We start from the raw sequence: 24,424 nt of genomic DNA on the forward strand, positions 1-24,424 counted from the left end.
ATATATATATATATATATATATATACACACTCTTGCAATATTCTAAACGATATTTCTAAATGCTCTAAAAGATTACAGAATGTCATGATTCCAGCTCCATGCCTCCGCTGCTCTTTGCCACCTGCAAGCGCTCTTGGCCACGCCCACTTCTCCGCTCTGCACTAGATCAGCTGATCAGCTGCAGGAGGAAGTTTATCCTGCAGTGTGCTGCACAAAGGTGCAGCAGGTGCTAAATAATTTAAAATAGTTTGTTTTAAATAAAAATTCCATGCCAATCGTGCGGCTCGTTCATCAATCAGCCAACTGTGTGTCATGTCCAATCTTATTTTGAAAAATCGCGATGGAGCGCGATAAACTAACCGCAAAGCAGCGAGGGACTAATGTAGGCTTATTGAAATAAAATTACAAAATGGCAGCGCCTGTCCGAATTATCATTATTATTTTTCGATAACTTTTTATCCCGTACTGTCCCAATCACGTGAGTAATATTAAAAGTTGACAATCGTTGAAAAACGGTGAAAGAGCGAGTCTGCGAAAGTCGAACCGCGAAGTAGCGAAGGACTACTGTGTTCAGATTTGATCATCTTTGTAAATGAGCTAAAACACTTGATGTGAAGGCTCCAGATGTTTCTGGTGTGCTCAGTGTGTTTCCTTCTGGCGTTCAGATTCACTTTATTTATTCTTCACTTCCACTTCACATCAGCTCGAACCTTCAGGATTTCCAGCCTGAAGGATCTGTCGGACGTTTGACTTGCGGGCTAATTTACCAAACGTTCGGCAGGCTGCGTACCTGGATGGGTAGGCTGAACAAACAGGACGCTGCACACTTTGGTGTGATTTATCGTCTGCAGCGTGAAAAAAGAAAAGCCACTCGTGACACCTGGGTGAGCTACGCGTCGACCAAACCCCCCCGCTGCTCGCAGTCGTGTCCAGGGTGTGGCCCGGCTGAGCACAGGTCCCGTCACCGAGGGGGTTTCCTCTCGCTCGCTGATAGCCGCTCGATGATACATCCGCTCAGTCACCCTCACACACCCGTGGAGGTAAACACAAACGTGACAGCAGCAAACAAACACACTCAAAGCCATGACAACTGCTGTTCACACAGTTTTTACTTTACAGTTCTCTGTAATCTCCTCACCGCCTGAGGACGAGTGAGCCAACCTGTACATCACTGACATTCTGATCATTCCACCTTTTTAACTCTTTCCAAGTGACCTCTTCCCTTCTTGCAAACAATCGGTTTAATCTGCGCTTACGTCGGCTGCGTAGGCTGCAGCGCTCGCTGAATGCCGGCCCTCTGTAACCGCCGCCAGGACGGGTGACTGGAATATTTGTGTGGTTAGTCAGAGGGCGACCTCACGCCGACATGCGGGTGAATCATCTCCTCTCATTACTTTTACTTCATCCATGCAGAGATGATGAAAGGATATACCTCAATAGTTTTTTTTAATTTTTTTATGGCAGGAAACGTTTTCATTTTTTAAATTGTTTCAGTTTGTCACGAAAGAAAAGCTCGACTTGTGCAACTTATAAATCCGTCTCTGAATTTTTATCCTTCGTCAAACTTTCAAGTAACACTTGTAGAAGACAAAGTTGCTTTCTGTTTATTTTTTTATTATTCTCTGCTGGGATGATTAAACTTTTAGCATTTTAGGTTGGGGGGGGGGGGGGTAAAAGTGTGACCTGGTCAGTACAAGAGCTGTGTGGATAAACGGTTAACAGGTGAACGCTGATCGTTTTACGACGTTCTGAGCACAAACGGTCTCGTGCTTTTCTTTAGTTTTCAGCGCTCGCAGAAGCCGTTTCGAAGAATCGTTTTGCGACACAAAAACCTCTTTTGTAATGGCAAAAAGCTCCGAGTTTAAATCCTGCAGGTTATGGCACGCAGGATATTTACAGCTGTGATCGCTTAGTAACTGAAAACGATTGAGTCTAATGTATCAGTCGTTACCCTCCCAAAGAAAAACAAGTTCCCCCCCGGGTGACACCTGGTGAATAACACACGATTTATTCACGTCATGGCAAGGCCTCCTGTAATGATTGTGTTTACTAATGGATAAAACATGAGCTGCTATAAATTTAGGAAAGAGGAGCTACCACTGAGTCATGCTAGAAGATACCCTCTTTCAACTTTTAAGGGTTTTATGTTTCAGGAAAATAATCCGGTCCTTAAATATTACATCACGTGTGTATTTATTTTTTAAAAGGCCACAACGGCGCTTCGAGCTGCAGCGAGTTGAAGAAATCCTCTTCTGCTTCTTTTTGTGAAGGAGTTTTCACGCATTGTTCTTTATGTTGCTTTAATTATTTTTCTTTCCAGACAGATGCTCAGGTTCTGGTGCTGCCAAACCAGCCCAAATCATCAGCCTGCCACCACCGTGCTCAACAGCTTAGAGTTTACGTAGCAGTTGTGTTCCTGAGTAATAAACAGAAATCTCCACTTTGGTTTATAATCACTTCAGTGGTTCAGTCTTTTTCTAACTGTCCTGACCTTTGACCTTTAGTCTGCCTACTGAGGCCTGTAGTGTCTTCGAGTTAGAGCATTTCTCTGAGCACTGCACAGTCTGACCTTACGGGTGAATTTGCTGGGACCGGCAGCTGCCTTCAATGTTTTCCTCTTGTGAATCTTCTCTGTAAAATGGATAGTTTGGAAATGACCTTTGACCCTTCCCAGACCCAAAACCATTTCTTCCCTAAGCTCATTGCTGATGTCATTCCGTCTTTGCATTGTGTTAGCGCACACCTGTATGCCCTGGAGCAGCAAACTAACACTTCTTGCTTTAACAAAGACGATCACACTGATGATAATTAATGTATCCAATTAGTTAATAGCTGCTGCGAACAATTTTTTACACTTCTTACAAAATAAAGTTTTTTTTTCATACAGCTCATCAGTATTTTATTTAGTTTTAGTTCAAACAAAGACCATGTTACATGTTGTTTAGCTAAGGATTTATTTACATATTTAGAATCTGTAAAAAAATCCAGGAAGTTGCTCTTATTGTCCAGATCCATGAAACTGTTGAATATAAAAATATATACGTGCTTTTAATCTAAAACACAACTGATGGGATGGTAGTCATGCACTTAAAGCCTGAAGGGAACATTTTTCGTTTTATTTTATATATATTTCTGACATATTTCATCAATAGTTCCCCCCGACTGTCTGACTTGCATGTATAGCTGTGTTTCTGTTCAAGCCTCAGCTCTGCAAACTCATTCTGCCGTTACAGGGAAATCTCGCAGTACAGTACTTGGTCCTGTTTTTCCACAAGTTCTGCCAAGATTCTAAAACCATACCTCAACAGTTAAAGCTCCACGGTCGTAAAGCAGCAAACCACCAGTAAAACTGCTCCTTTTACGTTCTCATTGGGGCTCTTAGTTTGACCGTAAAAACTACAGTTTGCATTGTTTAAAATAACCTCATCTCTCCTGTGTCTTCTACTCTGAACCTCCAGCTGATACGTCTTGGGAGTGATGCACTGGCTTCCCCTGGTTGCCATGGTGATTGCCTCGGCCCTGCCCTTCCCTCACAACCCCGTGACCACGCAGCCCGGCTCCGGCAGCCGTCGTGACCCGGCCGCTCGCCTCCCAGCTCCTCCCGTGGACTACAGCCTCCGAGGAAATGCCTCACGACCGGACAACGGCGCGGCTGACGCTCTTAGCCCGCACACCATCAGCTCACAGAACCTCCAGAACCGCAAGGGTTCTTTAAAACCCTCCATTCACGAAGAGACTTCCACAGCCATAGTGGAGAATCAGATAACCTTCCAAACGTTGAGCACCTCAGGCACAGACGACCCAAACCGAGTCAGTTTGGATGTTTCACCTCTCAGGAACGAAGAGACTTCTGAGGACAACTCGCTACCAGAGGACTACAAAGGGGACGGCGCCAGCAGCAGGACAGCTTCCTCTGGTGTTTTGGACTTTTCCAAGGATCTCACTCAGCAGGACTCCACAAATTCACCGTTGCAGGTTTCCACTGTGGAGAACTACGATGTGGTCAGTCCTGCTACAATGCTGAAGGGTCAGAGAGGACTGGAGCCGACGGCTCCTTCAGGGCCGGTTCTAAACGGGCTGAAAAGCAGGACAGGAGCTAGAACGAGTCCAAGTCTGACCCTGGAGGCCGGACTGGGTCTCGGGGCCGAGCTCGACAGTCTTCTGGAAGCGGACGATGTGTTGTTGAACACGCACCCACGAGTCCTGTTCTCCTCCTCCCTGTTGCCTCCTGAACACCCACCCCTGCAGCTGATGCTGGAGAGCGGCCTGTTGGAGGAGGACGGGGACGAGCAGGAGGACCTGGACAGGCACATTGAGGGTCACGGCGACCGCGCCATCGACAGGAGCACAACTTCAAGTTGGTCGAACTACTCCAAAGTTCCCAGTAAGGAGGCCGTCCGTCCTGTTAGAAGGGACAAACGGTCACACCTGATTGACAAAAGGAGGGGGGAAAAGGCCGTGTGCGAGTCGGAAAGTGTTTGGGTCACCGACAAGAAGACCGCCACAGACTCTCACGGACAGACGGTCTCCATCCTGCCGGAAATCCAGACGCAGACAGGACCCATCAAGCAGTACTTCTACGAGACTCGCTGCCGGCAGGCGGAGCAGCAGAGCAGCTCCGGCAGGACGAAGGGGGCCGCGGGGCGAGCGACGGGGACTGGGGTAGCCGGAGCCGGGTGTTTCGGCGTGGACAACAAACAGTGGCACAGCGAGTGCAAAGCCAAGCAGTCGTACGTCCGAGCGCTCACCAAAGACGCCAACAACCGGACCGGCTGGAGGTGGATTCGGATAGACTCGTCCTGCGTTTGCGTGCTGCTGTCCAGAACCAGTCAGGGGAGAGACGTCTCGCCAAGACGGGGGAGAGGCTGACACGAGGAGGGGGGGGGGGGGGGCATGCAGAGAAAGTGACACAGACCAGAGCAGCCGAGACGTCCCTCTGTGTGCACTTCTACCTAATAATGGATGTTTTCCTCATCTCTCCGTTTCTCTCTCCTTCAACGGGACTTTTACAAAAAAAAAAAACACAAGACGACCTCAAAACTAGATCTTAGGGAAAAATGTTCTAGAGATTTTACGTAAAGAAGTACTGTTTTTGTATGGTTTCTCATAATGTAAGTTATTTTTTGATTAGTATGTAAGCATGTCTTTGATATTAATATATTCCTTACATGTGTGTGTATAATATGACACCAGTATACCTTGATGTATTTCAGTGTGTATTTATAGAAGACGTCTTCGTGCAGTCGCAGGTCTCTCGGGTGTCCAATGGGAAGTCCAGCCTTTGCTTTCGCTCGTTGGTTGCAGAAGGAAACGGCCCCACCTACTGAGAGTTTATTTTACTGCTCTAAAGTCTCACAGTATGAATGAATGTTTCTAAACTACACCAAACAAAACAATACAGCCCGGGCACGTTTCCACACAATAATCCTTGCGGCTAAATGTGGTTTGTAAATTATGTGATGCCTGAAGATCTGCCGTTTCTGTTCACTTGGACCGCCGAGTATAATAAAAGACCTTTGTATTCATGTTTTTGCACAGCTTCATGTATAAACAAGCAGAAAATTTGTATTGTGCTGCTCTTTACAGACAAAACTTTGACATATTACAGGAAGTGGGAGTAAAATCGTGATTTGAAAGCGGTTGTAGTTTCAGCTTGTTGTAAAAGTATTCATCCTTCTTGGCGATCTCTCTGTTTCGCTTTACAACTCGAAACTAATTTAATTCTTCAAATATTACTTGACTGAAACGAAGTGTGGGGGAGACATTGTAAATGAAAACGAAATGATTTAAAACTGATCAGTACATTTTGATCATTCCTGTGAAAGATGTAAAGACTTGCATGTTGTACAAAATAATTAATTTATTTTCCACATAGACCCGTATCAAAAGCTCAAATCATTCAGAAACATGCTTCTATTTGAGCTTTTAGCTACTATTTTGCTTGTTTTGAGTTGCTATTTTTATCCACTTTTTAATTTTAAAACCCGTTTAGCCCTTTTTAATTAAAGTTCTTTTCCTTTTAGCTTTTAACTACTGTTCTGCTGCTTCTAGCTTGTACTAGTTTTGGTGTATAGTCACTGTTTAGCAGTTTTTCTTTTAGCTACTAATGTGCCAATTTCAGATCAAGCTGCTGTTTTGCTAATTTTAATGATTTGCTCATTTTAACTTTAGCATTGTTTTTGCTAAGTTTCTGTGTGAATATTTTAGCTGCTTTGCAAAATTTAGCTTTAGTCTGTGGTTTGCTAATTTGACCTACTGCTTCATGTTGTTGAATATAACATTTGTTTTGCTCATTTTAGTGAGGGTTGTGCTCCCTTTTAGCTTCTAGCTACTGTTCGGCTGTTTCTAGATTTAGTTATTTTAAACATTTAGCTACAGTTTAGCCAATTTAGCATTGAGCTACTTTCACTTTTAGTATCTGTTTTGCTAAATTTAGCTTCTGGTTTGTACATTTTTGTTACAGCACTATTCTCCCAATTTTAGCTTGTGTTCTGACAATTTTAGCCTCCGTTTTACTTGCCTTTAAAAACTCAGTTTAAATTTAAGAGTTTTGTGAGGATTATTGCTTGGAATCGAATAAAAAAAATCCAACTGGAGATTAATTAATTTTCTGCAAAGATGCAGAAACTGAATGAAGTTGCTGAAATTTGCTAAAACTGAATTATTAAAGTTGACTATCAAAACAGCAGCTGAAGCCAGAAAACTAGCGAAAAGCTAAGCATGAAGCAAGTACGCTCAACTTTAAAACCTCAAAAGCACATTGAAGTATTTTAAAATATTTCTATATGGAAAAACTAATTAAAAGTTAAATAATTAAAAAAGTTGTGAACAAAAGTTCCACCAGCTGTCCATAATCCGCTCATCAGTAAAATGTCAAATTAAAATCCACCGTGGTTTCCCTCGCACAACAGCCCTGAACATGTGTTGAGTATAAACATGATGGTGGTGGGGTCAAAGGTCAGTTTGAGAATAATCACATCATCCATGGTGTAAAAAGACAAATCTCAATGTTGAGGTTCTCTGTGGGAGTGACAAGGATGGATGAGATCATCAGAGGAACAGCACAGGTTGAACAACTGGGAGATAAAGTTAGAGAGACCAGACTGAGATGGTTTGGACATGTCCAGAAGAGGGACAGTGGTTTGGACATGTCCAGAGGAGGGACAGTGGTTTGGACATGTCCAGAGGAGGGACAGTGGTTTGGACATGTCCAGAGGAGGGACAGTGGTTTGGACATGTCCAGAGGAGGGACAGTGTGTAGAAATGCAGCTGCCTTGAAAAAGACAGAGGAGATATATGGATTCAGTTAGAGAGGACATGGAGGTAGTTGGAGTGAGGACAAAGATGGAGGACTCTCTGTGGTGACCCCTGAAGAGGGGAATGCTGAGAGAAGCAGGAACATAAAACTGCAGCCACCCGGTGTGAAGAACTCACCTGTTGACGACCGGACGATCCAAACCGTTTTATGAACAGTTGGAGTGGACCTCCAGCACCACATGCGGTTCCTTTAATGTGGTCAGAGACATTCTGAGGACATCTGTCCTAAACATGAGTGGAGTTAATAATGGACAACTTACTGTGTCCTGGCTTATGGCTGGACAGAACGGGACAATCTAGGGGGCAGAGGGTTTGATTTTTTGCTTTGACGTCAAGCTGGAGCAGAGATGAACTTTGAACAAAGAGGTCACCTTGACCTTGAACTCATCAGGATAATCTTTGACCCTCACGGGGTCCAGCTGTGCAGATTGACACTCCTAAGGGTTAATAATAATCTAGAGCTTGGACAAGAAAGTGTCAACAGACGGGCGGCGCTGTGACATGATGTGTCCCATCTAATATATATATATATATAAATATATACAGTATATACAGTATATATATGCACAGTATATATATATATATATATATATATATATATATATACTGTGCATATATATTTTTTGTTGTTTTACTAATATTTTGCTGAAATAAAGTATGCTGAAGGATTACATATAGAGATTAAAATAGGGAAACAAATATGAATGACACAAAAATTGCAGGTTTGAAGCAACAAAACAGAAAACTGTGAAGAGAATATTCACTGAATTTAAATCTACAGTAAGACTTTATAACATTTATACTAACTGAGGAAAAACAACAAAACTCAAGATAATCAGTAAATCCACCTGGAATCACTTTATTGTTTTTTTTTAACGTCACTATTTTCACCATCATCGTCGTCATAATCCGTATTTTCCAGATGATGTTTTCAGTTTGCGTTACTACCACTTGAATCGTGGAAATCCGTTTAAATCATTGCACTTTTTTTTGTCCTCAGAATGTACACGGGAGCGTTTATCTGAACCATGGATGTTTTTTTTGTTGTTTTGTTTTGTTTTGTTTTTACTTTGAAAACGAGTTCAAATGAAGAATCAACCGAACGTTTACATACATTTATCCAATACGTAGCTGAAGAAAATAAATATAAGTTATCGTAAAAAATAAGAAAATACAACTGAAAAAAATACACACGATTTACAAATTGACCCCCCTCCCTCCCCCCACCCCGTAGGTTTATCATACAGATAAATATTTTTTGAACGACACCTCATATCATCGTCAGCATCACTACCAAAAAAAGTTTTTTTAGCTCCTTGTCGTTATTTGACATGCATCGTAAACACAGAGGCTAAAGGTTTTGTTTTCTGCCCCCCCCCCCCTCCCCCCTCTCTGTAATCCCCCCCCCCCCCCCCAGACGCAATGAGCTCTTGGTTTCTGTTATGGCTTGTGTGCAGAAAAATGACCGCCCTCCAACCATCTTTTTGTTGTAGTTTTAGCTTCTTCCTCCTCTGAGCTGCTGTTTGGTCTCTGCCCTCGTCAGGACGAGCCCAAAAAATAATTAACGTCAGAAACGGCCTTTAGAGAAGTTTTAAACGTCCCCATCTGCTTAAAAATAAGGTACCACGTTCTAAATCAGCCTTTTCTTTTACCGAATGTAACGTTTGGACTCATTTACATGATTTGTTGCCTCTTTGGCTTTTAAAGTTGTACAAATTAGCTTTTTTTTCCATCTTTTTTAATGATGTGCCACGTCGATTGTTTCTGTTTAGTTACATTTGTGAATATAAAAAATAGATTATTGTACTTTGAGATCATTTCATGACAAAAACACAAACAATTTGTTGCTTTTTTTAAGCTTTTTTCATGAACTCAGACGTGAAAATGGTTGTTATAATAAGAGAAATGTGTTTTTATTTGTTTTCCCACAGAGCTATCCCTAAATCTCATCAGGACCTGCAAATACTGAAGAGTTAAAAATCTAAAAAATAAATTTAAATACTCTTAATTTATGTCCCTTAAACCAACAGCTTTTTAGTTCCTCTTTGGTTTAAAATAGAAATTATTGTTTAATTGAACATTTAAATAGGAAAGATAATTTTGTGTAGTTTCTATTATTCTTATGTGCACGCTGCACTTTTTATATATTTTTCAGGATTTAATTAGCTTCAGATAATTTTATATTTAATTCATTTTAAAAGAAAGGTTAAAGTTTTTATTTTTAGCTGAACAGCTTTAAAATATTGATAATTGTAGCTTTTGTGTGTTTTTGCGTCACTAAACAAATTTTATTTGGCAAAAAATGGAGGCAAATACTGCTTTTAATTTTAAAATTTTGTGACTCTTGTCATATATTTGTCATATATAGATCCAACTGTGGGTCAGGAGACACCAAATGAGGGTCCTCAGACAATCTTCATTAATGAAATTAAGCATAAAAGTTGCATATTTTTACCATTCTCCTTACAAAAAATAAATGCAATAATCAAACATAACACTAAAAACAGAATTGTAAAGGCTAGTTGTGTTTTAATTTGTCATTAGAGTTTCTAACTGGTGGTTTTTGGGGTCTTCAGCTCCTGCTGTGGTTATTCTGGAGGACAGATACGGTGAAATTCTGCTAAAAGAAAACTTGTAATCAGCCGCTTCTGACAAAGTGGAACCCTTAACGGATCTTAACGGATGAAGTGACTAAACACAAAGCATCTGCGGCGTCACCCCCTCCCCCCGCCCCCACGTCCCGTCCAGCTCCGACTCCTTGATGTCTACAACGGAGTCCCTTCTAAAGAGATTCCTCTCAACTTTCAAGATGCCAAAAGACAAAGGACGTCTGATGTGGTCGCAGCTAAATGGTGGTCTGGATTCGGACGTGTTTTATGACACCTCCTGATCCCGGTGGGGACAGGACACCCCCGACAATAGAGTCCGCGATGGCTGACACTAGACACCAGCGGAAAGAAGAAGACCAGTGTTGGTCCTGACACGTCTATCAATCCCTCAGAGTCACTTTGCAACTTTAACACCCGGTGAATCCAAACCCAACAATGAGGTTAACTTCTGCCTTTGTCAAGACGCACGTATTGTCGAGCAGAGCGTTGTAAGATGACACGTTCGCTTGTTTCAAGCTGCGAAACGATGAATGGCGGTCGGGGTTTTCCTCTGAAAGTGTGAAAAGGAGCCGTGATGTTGCCAAACTGCTGACTGAGGGCGGACCCCGACAGAAACCCCGCGCCGACATCGTCCTTTAGTCGCCACAGACGGGCTCAGAGAGGAAACAGCACTCAGCTCGTCTTAAATACACGGATACATTCTTCACGTCATTCTCCCCTTCATCCCTTTGCTACTGTTATTGCAGAATGGTCAAACGGACACTTTTAAAGTTTAGTATTGTACTCATTGCTTCTTTCTTCACCGACGAGCGAGAGGGTCCTCGAGTCCAGTCAGCGCCCTGAGAAGAAAGACAAAGACTCAGACTTCTGGGGATCTACAAGCCCAACTCTTAAAAACTTTAGACTTTGTGTAAAAATAATGATAAATGAGTAATGTTGAATTTTACAGCAGCATCACAAACTACAAATTTGAGACTGGGGCTGTAATTCAATTCAATTCAATTGAAAAATACTTTATTAATCCCAGAGGGAAATTGAGTGTTGTCGTAGCTCATCATCCTGGTTTCATTCAAGAGTTGTTAGATGCTGATAGCTGTGGGCAGGAAGGATCTCCTGCAGCGAATCCAAAGAATTTGGTCACAGATCCGTCCACCCAGATCCAGTTTGCTGTCAGATCCGTCCACCCAGATCCAGTTTGCTGTCAGATCCGTCCACCCAGATCCAGTTTGCTGTCAGATCCGGCGGGCCTCTCAGTCCTCCTGGGCAGCAGGACTGCCCTAATGCCGGGCAGAATTCCTCCCTGAGCGATGGTCACTCCTCCCAGCAGTCTGCCGAGCTCCTCATCCCCACGGACAGACAGCTGAAGGTGCTGGGGGATGACCCCGGTCCTCCCATTGTCACAAACCGAATTTCCCACCAGCTCCAGGATCTTGGCAGTCAGGTACTCAAGCACCGCCGCTAGGTTGACAGGAATTCATCCACGGTGCCTCCTTTTCAACTCATTTGGGACTTGGGGCTGTAGATGAGGTATCTGAGCTTTTGAGATGTTAATCAGCTGCTCCTGGTTGTTAAAAAAACACACCTTGTTGCCATGGTTACGCATCATAACAAATGCCCAAAAGTAAAAAGGTCTCAGTAACAATCCTTCCAGCTTCACATCATCCGATACCAGAGGAAAAAATCATCTGAAAAAAAGTGATTTACATTCAGAAAAAAGAGGAATTAAAAATGTTCAAAATCAATAACTCAGAATGAAAGTAGAGCTGCTCCAACATGCAGCCACCCCGAGCGGCGCCTTTCTAGAATTGAATTAAAAGTAAGGGGTGCCGATAAGAAACAACTGGAGGAGCCGTTTGCAAGTTTTATCAGCGCTCAGATCAAAAACGTGTCTCTCTGATGGTATGGGGGTGCATTAGTGCCTCTTGCATGGGCAGCTGGCACATTTGGAAAGGCGCCATCAGTGCAGAAAGCTTTAGAACATCATATGTTCCTAATCAGCAAAAAAAAAAAAACAGAACTGTTGAATCCTCCATCAGACCAGAACGGGACAACGTCCCCCTCAAAAAACTCCAAGAACTGGTCTCCTCAGTTCTTAGACGTTCACAGACAGAACCATGGACCTGGAACAACTTTGAAGAGACGTGTTGCTGCCATCAAATTCAACATTACCAGCTTCTTAGTTTCAACATTCCACTGAGACTAAAACCTGCGTGCATGAGTTTTGAAGTCGCCGCATTCTGTTTTTATTTACGTTTTACAAAATGTCCCAACTTTTTCCAAATCAAGTTTGTACTAAAACGCCCCGTCCGGGCTCCAACCGGTCCGCTCACTTCAACAAACGGATAAAAACCATGTGGAGGCCATGAGCCCACACACGGGTGCAACCCTGTTAGGCAGTTTAATGGACGGCTTCTCACCTCCGCCGCTCAACAGGAGTACGTCCTCACGGAGGCAGATTCACCGCGGGCACCAGCGCTGGCTGCTTGGGGAGACACACATGGTTATTATCCTAACTGCGCTGACCTTTCTGGAGGTATTAAACAAGTGGAACGAGGGATTAGAGCATTCCTCTGCCTTTTAAAGGGTCTGCATCTTGTTATTGTCAGGCACTTAAAAAAAACAGAGTCCTCTGGAGAACTAATGGCATGAAAGCTTTAACGTTTCAGCACAAACTGTGGCCTGAAGCTGCAGCTGTTCTAATATCAACACCTCAAAGGTAAAAGAGTTGAGAGGTGCTCACCATCACTCTGAACCTTTCTCAGAGTAACGGAGGGTGTGGAGATGGCTGAGGCACGAAAGTTGGCGGGCAGCGTCTCGGCGGAGTCAGAGGTCACGCCCCGAAGGTCTTTCTCCCGAAACATCTTCCTCCAGGAGGGTGAGCGGGTGAAGGTCTTCGTTCCATCCTGCCAACATGACAGCAAAGCCATCAGCCAGAAACCAGCTGCGTGTGCAAACCTGCGAGCTTCAGTCCAGACGATCACTGACCTCATCGGGTCGTCTTTCAGTTCCCATGGAGATGAGGGAGTTGTACTCCTGCTCCAGGAGCTGCCGGGCCTGCAGGGCGGAGGAGAGGGACAGCTTCCTGGATTAGTTTGGACTCGGCACAAGATTTAACCGAATACTTTAATAACTCAGTGGTGGTTAAAGTGGATTCAGGACTCCGCTGTGAGTCGTAAGACATCAGGTCTGAAGATCAACTGAACACATCAGAGTGAATATAAAACTGTTTTATGTTATTGCATCGTAATTTCTCTGTTGTCAATAAATCCTCGTTTTTGACTGTTGTCATTTGGATTTTCTGAATGTGAAGACACATTTCAGATTTTTACTTTTAAAAAGTGTTTAAAACTGCTACTTTGTGTTGGTCTGTCACACAAAATCCCACAAAAACACGCTGAAGTTTGAGGTTTCTGAATAAAAAAATAAAAACAGTTTGGTGTGTATTGGCTGAATTCTGCCTGAAATTAAGATTTTTATTTTCTTTAAGCACTTTATACAGATAAACATTTATGTGTGTCATCCATCCATCCATCCATCCATCCATCCATGCATCATCTTCCTCTTGTTCTGAAGTCAGGTCTCGGGGCAGCAGCTTGAGGAGGTCCAGACATCTCTTTCCACAGACACCTCTTCCAGCTCTTCTGGGAGAACTCCAAGGTGTTCCCAAGCCAACCGAGAGATGTAGTCTCTCCAGCATGTCCTGGGTCTTCTTCTGGGTCTCCTCCCAGTCTGACATGCCTGAAGAACCTCTCTAGGGAGGCGACCAGGAAGCATCTTTACCAAATGCCCGAACTGCCTTAACTGGCTCCTCTCGATATGGAGGAGCAGCGGTTCTACTCCTGAGTCTCTCCTGATAACTGAACTTCTCACCCTCTCTCTAAGGAAGAGTCCAGCTACCCTGCAGAGGAAACTCATTTCAACCTCCTGTATCCACGATCTCATTCTTTCAGTCACTACCCAGAGTTCATGACCATAGTTGAGGGGAGGAACATAGACTGACAGAGAGCTTTGCCTTACAGCTCAGCTCCCTCTTCACCAAAACAGACCGGCACAGAGTCCACAATACCGCAGACGCTGCACCAATCCGTCAGTCAATCTCACGCTCCATTCTTCCCTCACTCGTGAACAAAACCCCGAGGTACTTGAACTCCTCCACTTGAGGCAGAACCTCACCCTCGACCTGACGAGAACAATTTTTAGCAACGTAAATGTAAAAGATGATAGAATTAAATGTCTTTATTAGACTGATTTGGTATTTTAGGCGGCACGGTGGTTCAGTTGGTAGAGCAGATGACTCAGCGAGAAGGTCGCCGGTTCCAATCCCAGCCCAGGACCTTTCTGGGTGGAGTTTGCATGTTGTCTCTGTGCATGCATGGGTTTTTTCCAGGTACTCCGGTTTCCTCCCACAGACCAAAAACGTATGTTAGGCTGATTGGTAACTCTAAATTGTCCCTAGGTGAGAGAGAGAGTGAATGGTTGTTTGTCTCTTCGTGTCCCAGTGACAGACTGGAGACCTGTCCAGGGTGTCCCCCACCTCTTGCATAGTGACTGCTGGATATGGGCACCAGTGACCCCCCACAACCAAAAAAGGAAGAAGCAGGTAAAAGATAATGGATGGATTTGTTTTTTGTACATCACTTTAATAAAATGTGGCAGGATGCACTTTTTTTGTTTGTATATTTTACTGCGAGGAATAAATGACGTTTACAGAGTTTAACAGAAAAAAAAGTCTCCATCTTTGCAGAAACATCTCAGTCCGTGTTCTAATAAATCTGTCAAAGATCCATCTTTATGATTGATCTCAGATTTAGTAACAAAAGGCTCTAAAAACCGGTTTAAAGGAAACGTTTTTAAGCGTAAACGTGTCGTTTAGTGGTGATCTGCGCGTGCAGCCGTGCTTTTGGTACCTGCGTGTTCTGGTTGGGGATCTGCAGCAGCAGAGCCAGGTCGGTGTAGTCGAAGGTGTCGTCCAGCGCCAGCAGAGCGCCGTGCACGCCGCTCTCACGGAGGTTGTCGGCGTACTCCTTCAGACCGATGCACTGGACCCAGCACATCACGCGATCGTTGGACCACACCATCACGTCTGGAAAAGACAAAGCAAGATGGAGGTGAAAAAAAGGAATCGATCCACCGCCGACTCCTGATGTTGGTTGTTTTTATTTCAGGGTCACTTCCTGGAGCTCAAGCTGAATAAATCAAGTTTCTTAAGTCTGTCCTGAACATGAAGCTAAATATTAATGATCACTGCAGATTCTGTACTTCCACGTCAAACGATGAAACAAATTGCTTCAATCTGTGTAATCCTCACGGTGGAGATGAAGTCAGCGCTGATGAACTGTGATGTGACGATTAATATTCATGTGGAAAAACACAAAGGTCTGTAAATAATCCGTACGTTACGGTTTGTCTGCAGGAGGGTCCCGCAGCAGCAGCAGGAAAAATTTAACTAAAAACTTGTGAGAAAATGCAGAGTGAATACTGAGAGCTGAACGACTGCTGAAGTTTGTTGAAGAAGCTGAAACTGAGCTGTTAAAAACAACCAGAATAACACATGACCAGAACACAAGCTAGAACAAGCAGAATAATAGCTATAAGCAAAGAAGGAGCAAAATAGTAGCTAAACGCTAAACCAAGTATAACAGTAGCTATAAGCTAAATCAAGAAGAACAGTAGCTATAAGCTAAATCAAGCAGAACAGTAGCTATAAGCTAAACTGAACAGAACAGTAGCTATAAGCTAAATCAAGCAGAACAGTAGCTATAAGCTAAACTGAACAGAACAGTAGCTTAAGCTAAACTGAACAGAACAGTAGCTATAAGCTAAACTGAACAGAACAGTAGCTATAAGCTAAATCAAGCAGAAAAGTAGCTTTAAGCTAAATCAAGCAGAACAGTAGCTTAAGCTAAACTGAACAGAACAGTAGCTATAAGCTAAATCAACAGAACAGTAGCTTAAGCTAAACTGAACAGAACAGTAGCCATAAGCTAAATCAAGCAGAACAGTAGCTTAAGCTAAAATGGGCAGAGTAGTATTTATAAACTAAATCAAGCAGAACTGTAGCTAAAATTAAAAGCCACAGGAAAAAAGCAATACAGTAGCTACAAGCTAAAATGAGCAAAACAGAAGCTAAAAAATAAAATAAGTAAAACAGTAGCCAGGAAATAACACAAACAAAATGGTATCTAAACACTAAAATTAAAGCTGTGGCTAAACATTAGCTAAACTGTGGCAAAAAATTTAAATAAGCAAAGCTTCAGCTTAATGCAGAAACTAGGAAAACTGTAGCTAAAAGCTTTAATGCGCAAAGCCATAGCTAAAAGATAAAATTAGCAGCAAAAAGTGTAACCCAGCAGAACAGTAGCTAAATGCTAAAACAACCAAAATTGTACATATGTTTTAAAATTAGCAAAAACATACATACAAGTTAAAATTAGCTGAATCTTAGCTGAAAGCCAATATTAAGAAAACAAGCGCCAAAAGCTAAAATCAACAAAACCATAGCTGAAATCTCAAATTAGCAGCACTGTAGCAAAATGCCTAACAGTAGCTAAAAGCTAAGACCAGCAAAACAGTAACTAAATGCTACAACAAGCAAAACTGTAATACTCAAAACTAGCAAAAAATGTTCAGTTTAAATTAGCAAAACCTTAGCTCTAAGCTAAAATTAGACACACCATAGCTAAAAGCTAAAATCAGCTAAACCATGGCTAAAAGCCAAAAACAGAGTCAGTACCCTAAAACAGATTTTAAAGAGAGCAACATTTGAAGGAATTGAAGAGATTTGAACTTGTTTCTACGGGGAAAACATTGTAAATAAAGTTGAATGTATTTTATGAAAGTATAAATGTGACAAATCCCAGAAGTCGCCATGCACTTTTCCCCACTGAGCCGAATGTTTTATCTGAATGGTCAAAAAAAGCAGAACGTATTCAGAAGTAGTTTGATTGCAAAAACTGAAAGGAAGAAACTGCAAACAAGAAAACAGAATAATATATTTGCAGATTGATGTCAAACGGAGGTCACCTTTGTTCAGATGTGCGCTCTCCTCTCGCCTCCTCTCCAGCTCCTTACGGTCATAATTCAGGCGCTTCAGGCACATGATGCCGTAATGCAAACTGACCCTGCAGGAGGTCAAAAGAGCAACAGGTTAAACAGAGCTGTGCTTCTCCTCTCAGATAGTCAGAGGAACATCTCTGGAGCACTTCAGGCTTTCAGCAGATAAGAGCTGGAGACACGTCCTGAGCTGTCGGTGTCACCGCCAACACGAACAGAAACTGAGTCAGCAGTCGGGAAATTTTAAAACATGGCTGACAAAGAGCTGAGGTCATAAAACCTTCAGTAAATGATATTCTGCTTCCAAGCAGACCACTTCAAGTGGTCTTGACTCTCCTCATTTTTTAGGTGACGCTCTTTCTTCTGTCCTCTATGACAGGATGTCGAACTGAATGAAAAAGCAGCCAAAGTAAAAAAAAAAAATACAAATTTGGAAGACTTTCATCAAGTCTGGAGAACTATTGATTAAGAACCACTTTAAAATACTTCAAGTCTGGCTGCTTGGAAGCAAAGTTTTCAATTGCTGCAGAAAACTGACCTGTGAAAGCTGTCCACCATCTTGAGCTGCCCTCTCAACTCCTTCTTGGTCAGGTGGTCCAGCATGCGGGCGTCTACCAGGGACTCCATGAAGTAGCTGCGGTACTGTGGAAGGCCCAGGCTGGGCAGCCAGTCGTTGCCCACCCACTCATGATTCATATCGCCGTAGGCCAGTATCTGGAGGGGACGAGCACAGACGATCAGACACTGATTCACGCTTGGCTTCATATCTGCTGTCTGAGAGCTCAGGATGATAAAATCTTAAAACGAGACACATGCAGAATGTTGCGCTAGTTTTTTGTAGAAGAGCTTAATCTTACCTGATCCCAGCTGAACTCTTTCAGCTCCTGGAACGCCGAGAGAAAAGACGAGGCAGAAGGCGGGAGAGGGTGAGGTGGTGGAGGAGAGGGAAGCAAGGGTGAAGAGCGGGGTGGATGGATGAGGAGAAGCAAAGGAGGGAGACGTCACAGCAGCAGCAGCAGCAGGAAAAGAGGACAAAAGTGAGGAACAGTGTGTTAGTGAACGGGTAATTAGTTGGAAGCAGTTCACAGTGAAACCACAGGGAGAAACAAAGATGCTCGACACTAAGGCCTGGTCCCACAGCAAAGACACAGACGGACAGAAAAATAAATACAGAGGAAGAAGAGGAGGAGGGGGGAGAGACTCATCAACGTGATTCAGACCCGACGAGACGTTTTTCAAAACTGACTGAAATAATCCTGAATAGGAAATCAGACGAGCGGAGGACTAACCGGAGGCTTGGTGGCAGCGTTCAGGGACTCCATCTCTGCGTGGGTCATCCACACGTTACTGGTCGACTGAAAAGACGAAAAACACAAAAATAATCTGCGAGATTCAAGAAAACCTGCCTTAAACATCAGTTTGATGCTTGTGGTTTTTCCTGTGCCAAAACAATCACGAGTCATCAACCAACGTCAACAACTAACAATTAGCTGTTTCTTCATTGCCAACAAAAATAAGGATTCTGTGAACTAATAATTAAATCAAATGGAGCTGTCAAGGATGATTTTCTCGATTCATCCTTTTCCACTTTCCATGTGAACATAAATAAATAAAAGCCAAGATGAACTATATTCTGGCTTCTTTAGGTACAAACTCTTCATATGTTCAAGAAAAAACTGCAGCAAAATGTTAGCTAAAAATTAAAAGGAGCAAAAACACAACTTATAGCTATTGTAGCAAAAGGCTTGATAGAAACACATCCCACCTGTGTCAAAAAGCTGGCTAAAAGCTAAAAGTAGGCAAAAAAAGCAATGGTCAGCTAAAAAAAGTAGAAGACTGGCTAAAAGCTCAAAGGAGCAACACACTAATTGAAAGTAAAAAGTAGCAAAAACCCTAGCTAAAAGCTAAGTCAGAAAAATGCAAGTTAAAAGTAGCAAAATGCTAGTATCAAACCAAATATAGCAAAACATAAGCTTAAAGGTAAAAGAATGAAAATGCTAGCTAAAAGTGACAAAAAAATTGTTGAAAGTCAAAAGGAGCAAAAGGCTAGCTTATAGCTATAGTAGCAAAAGGCTTGCTAAAAGCTTAAGGTGTCAAAAAGCTGGCTAAAAGCTAAAAGTAGGCAAAAAAAAAGCAATGGTCAGCTAAAAATGGTAAAAGACTAGCTAAAAGCTCAAAGGAGCAACACACTAATTAAAAGTAAAAAGTAGCAAAACCCTAGCTAAAAGCCAAAGTTAGAAAAATGCAAGTTAAAAGTAGCAAATTGTTAGTATCAAACCAAATATAACAAAACATTAGCTTAAAGGTAAAAGAATAAAAATACCAGCTAAAAGTGACAAAATATTAGGTGAAAGTCAAAAGGAGCAAAAAAATTAGCTTATAGCTATAGTTGCAAAAGTTTTGCTAGAAGCTTAAGGTGTCAAAACGTTGGCTAAAAGGTAAAAGTAGCCAAAAAAAAAAGCAATGGCCAACTAAAAGAAGGAGAAGACTAGCTAAAAGCTCAAAGGAGCAACACACTAGTTAGTAAACAGTAGCAAAACCCTAGCTAAAAGCTAAAGTTAGAAAAACGCAAGCTAAAAGTGGTTAAAAAGTAGTTTAAAGTAGTTTAAGGTAAAAAAAAAAATGCTAGCTAACAGTGGTAAAATATTAGTTGAAAGTCAAAAGTATCAAAAGGCTAGCTTATAGCTATTGTAGCAAAAGGCTTGCTAGAAGTTTAAAGAAAACAAAGTTTAGCTGAAAGTAGCAAAATGGTAATTAAAAACTATAAGTAGTATAAGCAGACAAAAACAGAGAGAGCGTGCTAACACTGCTGCGTCAAGCCAAGTTGTTTCACAACAGGGTGCTTTTATCAACATACCCACCAACCCCACTGCAGAAAAATAAAAATATCTCATAGCGTCCCAGCCTCGAATTATGCCATTTTAGATTATTCTTAAAGGATGAAAAAGTGGAAACTTTTGTCAATATAAAGATCCAGTGCTAGCAGAATTAGTAGCAGCACATGTCTCTGTACCCAAAGCCTTTTTTTCATTAGACAGGCTTTTGGCTGCGCAGTTCAAGATGAGTCAAGATGAGAAATCTTCATTTCTCTCCAACCACGTGGATGCAGCCTTTTTAGAGCAAAAAGATGAAAAAGGGAGCGATCCTGACTCAGAAAGTGTCGGATCAGATTAATGCTCGTCAAGACGCTTTAACTGCTTTTGAACAGTTTGTTGTTGCGCTCTTTAAATTAGCCCTACATTCGTAAAAGACGACATAAACGCATTCGGAGAAGCATTATCTGCTGCAAGTTGGCCTCGTGTCAGGAGGGGTGTAGGGGGATGAAACCAGAGGGAGAAAGGCTGAATAATTACAGATGAATTTGAAGTTATTCCTAATCTGTAAAGACGTTCTGAAGGTAGGATTTACTTGAGCTGAAAGTTTTACTGAACTGAACTAGAAGAACTTTAGTCAATGAAAAAAAGCCATTTCAGAGGAACGCTACGAGCTTATAGGCCACAGAACAAGTTTTCATGGTTGCTCTGGTTGTTTTACCGCTGACTGTACCTTTCTGTGGGCACTGTATCATGAAAAACTGAGTTAATCGTAAAGATATCTGAACTTTCCTACATTGCATTTGCATGCGTCTTCTTATATGCACCATTCTTGTAAACAGAAAAGCTGTGTGGAAAACAACTGGCGAGCCATCAACACTTAACAGTGAGGAAGGAAAAAGCTGCAGATATATGTAATCAAAATCTTTTTGTTTTTATTCCTTCTCTCATATTGCATTTAATATATTCTGGAGCTTATCACAATATTTGCAAAGATCTGTGACTCGGGTGAATGTGAACTGTGACTTAACAGAAGCATCGGCAGATCTGTTGATGTCCTGCAGAATGGGCCGCTAACAGCTGAAAGTGTGGCGTAGCCGCGTAGGCTACGTTTATTTGTATGTAGAAGCAGAAAACTGAGCACGGGGAGACGACCGACAAAACAAACGGGACAAATGTTAACAATATGAGCAGTATCTGCATCCGTGACACACGATTAAACGTACTGCGGTACTTGTTTTTTAAGCCTGGCGTTCTGTAGCTTGAACTGATATTTGTTGTTCAGGCTAAATGAAAGAGAGGTGCAGTCAAAGGGTCTCACAGAGCGAGTGCTGGCTGGGGCAGACGGGCTGGTGAGGGACACCATCTCCTGGATGGCCAGCCGCAGTTTGAGGCGGTGGAGGGGGTTGCTGATGCCAATCTCCCTCTGGATCTCTGTGTCGGACAGGTTTGCCATGATCGCGCCGCTTTTCACGTTGGCGCGACACGCTGCGACGTACCAAGCGGGCATTCCTACCCACAACTGGAAGGGAACAAGACGAAATGCAGAAATGGTTTTCGCCATGAAAATGTTTATATCCACTGATTTGTTTCTTTGTCTGTATCGCCTACCTCCAACCAAGACACAACAGTGGGGCCGTCCCATGATGCAAACGGAAGTCCTTGGCGACAAGCTTCTTCAAGAAGCTCGTGTCTGACAAGAGGAGAAACTGTTGAGGATGTGGTAAAAATTGAAGACACGGCGTGGACAACACGTAAAAGTAATTCACTGACTTCTTTTTGCTGCGACGATCTTTATCTGCTGGGCCGAGAGTTCCCGTCTTGTTTATCCCCATTGCGTCTCCAGAGCTGAGGTCTTCAGAGGGCGTAGATGCTGAGAAACACATAAAGGTCACACAACTAAATCTAAAGCTAATGTAGCCTAAGCACCGTCTATTTACCAAGAGAAGCAGATCCATCACGCCCGGGTTGGCCCAGCCTTCCTTTCTCCTTCTTCCCAAACAGCCGACCAATGGACGACTTGATGCTTTTCTTCTTGCTGGACTTGTGTAGAGAATCTTGGCTGCTGTTGGAGCTGCTGCCGTCCGCAGAAAGACTAGAACATTCAAAATAAAATAAAAAATTAAAAAAAAGATTAAAAAGCACAGACTTCTATTATATTTGCTGGGCGTGTGACGTGCTCACCTGCGAAACTCCCGGGGGTCGTCGAGCATCGCTCCCGGATGGGTGAGAGCCATTCGGTCCAATCGCAGCGCACGAGGAGTCGGAGGAGGCGTAGAGTCGAGCAGAGCGAGGGATCGGTCATCCTCCTTGTTGTTCTAGAATGTGAAATGCAAACAATATTATTATTCCTGCTACCGTTTTTAATCTTCATCCTCTCAGTCCCAGATTAACATATTCACGTTTGTTTTAGCTGCACCTCTTCTTGTAATCCATCTGTTTGTTCCTGAAGTACTAAAACATTCACACTTCTCCACAAGTTGCCCAAATGTATCTTTCCCAATCTAACAGCTAAACCTGTCCGTGTCTGTCTAAATGATTTAATTCTGCGGTTTGTTCCACATGACTCACTCTCTGGAGGAGCTGTTAGCGTAAACAGGGAGGTCGAATCCAAACGTGAGGTAAAAAGAACGAACAAAAACTGGAACAGGAGCTCGTCTCTACATCCCAGCAGTACCTGTCTATCAGTTTCACGGGCCGGCGAGTGAGGCAAACGAGGGGTAGAGTGTCCAGAGCTGGGGGGAGATGGGGAGGCCAGGGTGGAGGAGGTGATGGACGATGGGATGAATCCCCGTCCTGTGCTATCTCTGCCCAGGGAGGAGGGAGGGATTGGCGGGCTGTCTAACGCCACGCTGACCCGACTCTCAATCTCTTCAGCCCGCAACTCTGTGTTCTCCTTCTCCTCCTGGATTAGCCTGGTTTTTATAACAGATGGGGAGAAAATAGTGAACGATCAAATCATATAACACGAAACAATCCGTTGATACCAGCCTCATGTACATATTTAGCCACAGTTAGCATAGCTTGAAGCACAGAAACTGAGAGAAACAACTCATCTGTTCCTGCCTAAAATTGATCATTATTTACCACTGAACAAATTAAGAGCCTTTTAACTTATTTGTTATATTTTGTGTGTTAAATTTGAACAAAAGGGTAATTTTTCTCTTATTTCAGTGAGGAAATGAATAGCAGTTTTCCTCATGGTTTCTGCTGAGCTAGGCTAACTAGCTCGTTTTTAAACCAAACAGGGAGAAAAATAATGAGTAAGTGAATATTATGAAACGATTAAACAACCGAGAGGGGATTTAAAATTTGGGTACTGCTAATTAATTTAAGAAGGAAACTGATACTTTGCAAGTCTCTATGTAGCCACTGTTAGCATAGTAGCTTGGCTTCATCTAGCATGACGCACCTTGAAGCTGTTTTTTTTTTTTTTGTTGTTTTCTTATTTATTCAGGTAAAAATTGACTAGCAGTTTTTCTTGCATTTCTTGTTAGCTAAGCTAGTTAGCCTAGCTGCTGGTACTCAAACTTTCTTACAGTGTAACTCTTAAATTGATCTTAAATTAACAACATTCAGACACTTTTTTGTATTTTCTTTTTCAATCCTTTCTTAGTTTACACTTTGAATGATTATAAGTCAAAGAAAAGCAACATATCTAATCTTTTTTTTTAATTAATTTTATCCCAGTAGCTAAATAATTGTTTTGTTGTCCATTAAACGGATACAGCAGTGGCAGCGGACGGAGAAGAAAAGTCTTCCTTCCTCTTTTTGAAAATGTAAAATGTAATAGAAATACCATTTGGAAGCGCAATGGGAAACTATTAGGTATAAAATGAAAATGCCTGTAACAAAAAAGTCCAACCCTAGAGAAATGTGTGCCTCAAAACTGACAATCTAAACATCTTGTACATAAAGATGTAAGTTTTTCTTCTCCCACTGAGGTTTCTCCTGAGGCAGTGTGTTGATATATTTATTTTCATAGCAGGTGATGGTGAGTATCAGGCTGCTGAATGTAGGGAGGTGTTTCTCACATTCTTGCCTCCCTCCGTCTTACATACTTGATCTCCTTGTTGATGGCCTCCAGCTGTTCCTGCAGCATGATGGCCAGTGTCTGCACGTCCGTCTGTCCGCTGGGGGAAAGGAGCTCGGAACTAAAGCGAGGCTCCCCGTCGTCCTCGTCATCGGAGCAGCCCACGTCCATGCCCTGCTCGTACCCGGTCGCCAACAGAGCCCCGCTCTCCCAGTCTGGGTACTGCACACAGAGCGCAATGCTGAAGACAAATGTTTGTTTCAAAGACTGCACAACGTTTCAGATTCCATCATTCAAACATGAACTCTCTGTTTGGTGCCATGACAGTGCTGGAATGCAACACACCAGGTTTACTCTCACACTGAAACAGTTTATTTAGTTACATGTGCACTGCTTAATACTGTTTCTTGGCATGTTTCTCTCCACTTTATTTCATTCTACTTGACTGTACTCCATTCTACTCTACTCTGTTTTACTGTACTCACTCTACTCAACTTTACCGTACTCTACTCTATTTTACTCTACTGTACTTCACTCCATTCTTCTCTACTCCATTCTACTGTACTATACTCTACCTCACTCTACTCTATTTTACTCTA

General features: G+C 42.5%; 2 protein-coding genes across 2 annotated transcripts in view; one reads left to right on the forward strand and one right to left on the reverse strand.

Moving 5' to 3' along the window:
• Window positions 1–4,869, forward strand: part of LOC119421217 — an 11,924-nt gene extending 7,055 nt beyond the window's left edge. The window contains exon 2 of the mRNA XM_037688596.1: window positions 3,459–4,869. Coding sequence (XP_037544524.1) covers window positions 3,478–4,869 — 1,392 coding nt within the window. The 5' untranslated portion in view covers window positions 3,459–3,477. The remainder of the gene's footprint in view (window positions 1–3,458) is intronic.
• A 5,508-nt stretch (window positions 4,870–10,377) lies between these two features.
• The window catches only part of ppfia3 (PTPRF interacting protein alpha 3), a 29,240-nt gene continuing 15,193 nt past the window's right edge, over window positions 10,378–24,424 (reverse strand). The window contains exons 15-30 of the mRNA XM_037689211.1: window positions 23,854–24,047; window positions 22,470–22,707; window positions 21,977–22,110; window positions 21,733–21,887; window positions 21,566–21,665; window positions 21,404–21,485; window positions 21,114–21,314; window positions 18,269–18,334; window positions 17,837–17,863; window positions 17,518–17,693; window positions 16,950–17,047; window positions 14,834–15,009; window positions 12,912–12,980; window positions 12,667–12,829; window positions 12,344–12,405; window positions 10,378–10,765 (exon numbers count right to left, since the gene is read on the reverse strand). Of these exons, the coding sequence (XP_037545139.1) occupies window positions 12,353–12,405; window positions 12,667–12,829; window positions 12,912–12,980; window positions 14,834–15,009; window positions 16,950–17,047; window positions 17,518–17,693; window positions 17,837–17,863; window positions 18,269–18,334; window positions 21,114–21,314; window positions 21,404–21,485; window positions 21,566–21,665; window positions 21,733–21,887; window positions 21,977–22,110; window positions 22,470–22,707; window positions 23,854–24,047 (1,932 nt within the window). The 3' untranslated portion in view covers window positions 10,378–10,765; window positions 12,344–12,352. The remainder of the gene's footprint in view (window positions 10,766–12,343; window positions 12,406–12,666; window positions 12,830–12,911; window positions 12,981–14,833; window positions 15,010–16,949; window positions 17,048–17,517; window positions 17,694–17,836; window positions 17,864–18,268; window positions 18,335–21,113; window positions 21,315–21,403; window positions 21,486–21,565; window positions 21,666–21,732; window positions 21,888–21,976; window positions 22,111–22,469; window positions 22,708–23,853; window positions 24,048–24,424) is intronic.

The sequence above is a fragment of the Nematolebias whitei genome, chromosome 15 (assembly GCF_014905685.2).
Source record: "Nematolebias whitei isolate Nwh7 chromosome 15, NemWhi1, whole genome shotgun sequence".
Taxonomy (NCBI): Eukaryota; Metazoa; Chordata; class Actinopteri; order Cyprinodontiformes; family Rivulidae; genus Nematolebias; species Nematolebias whitei.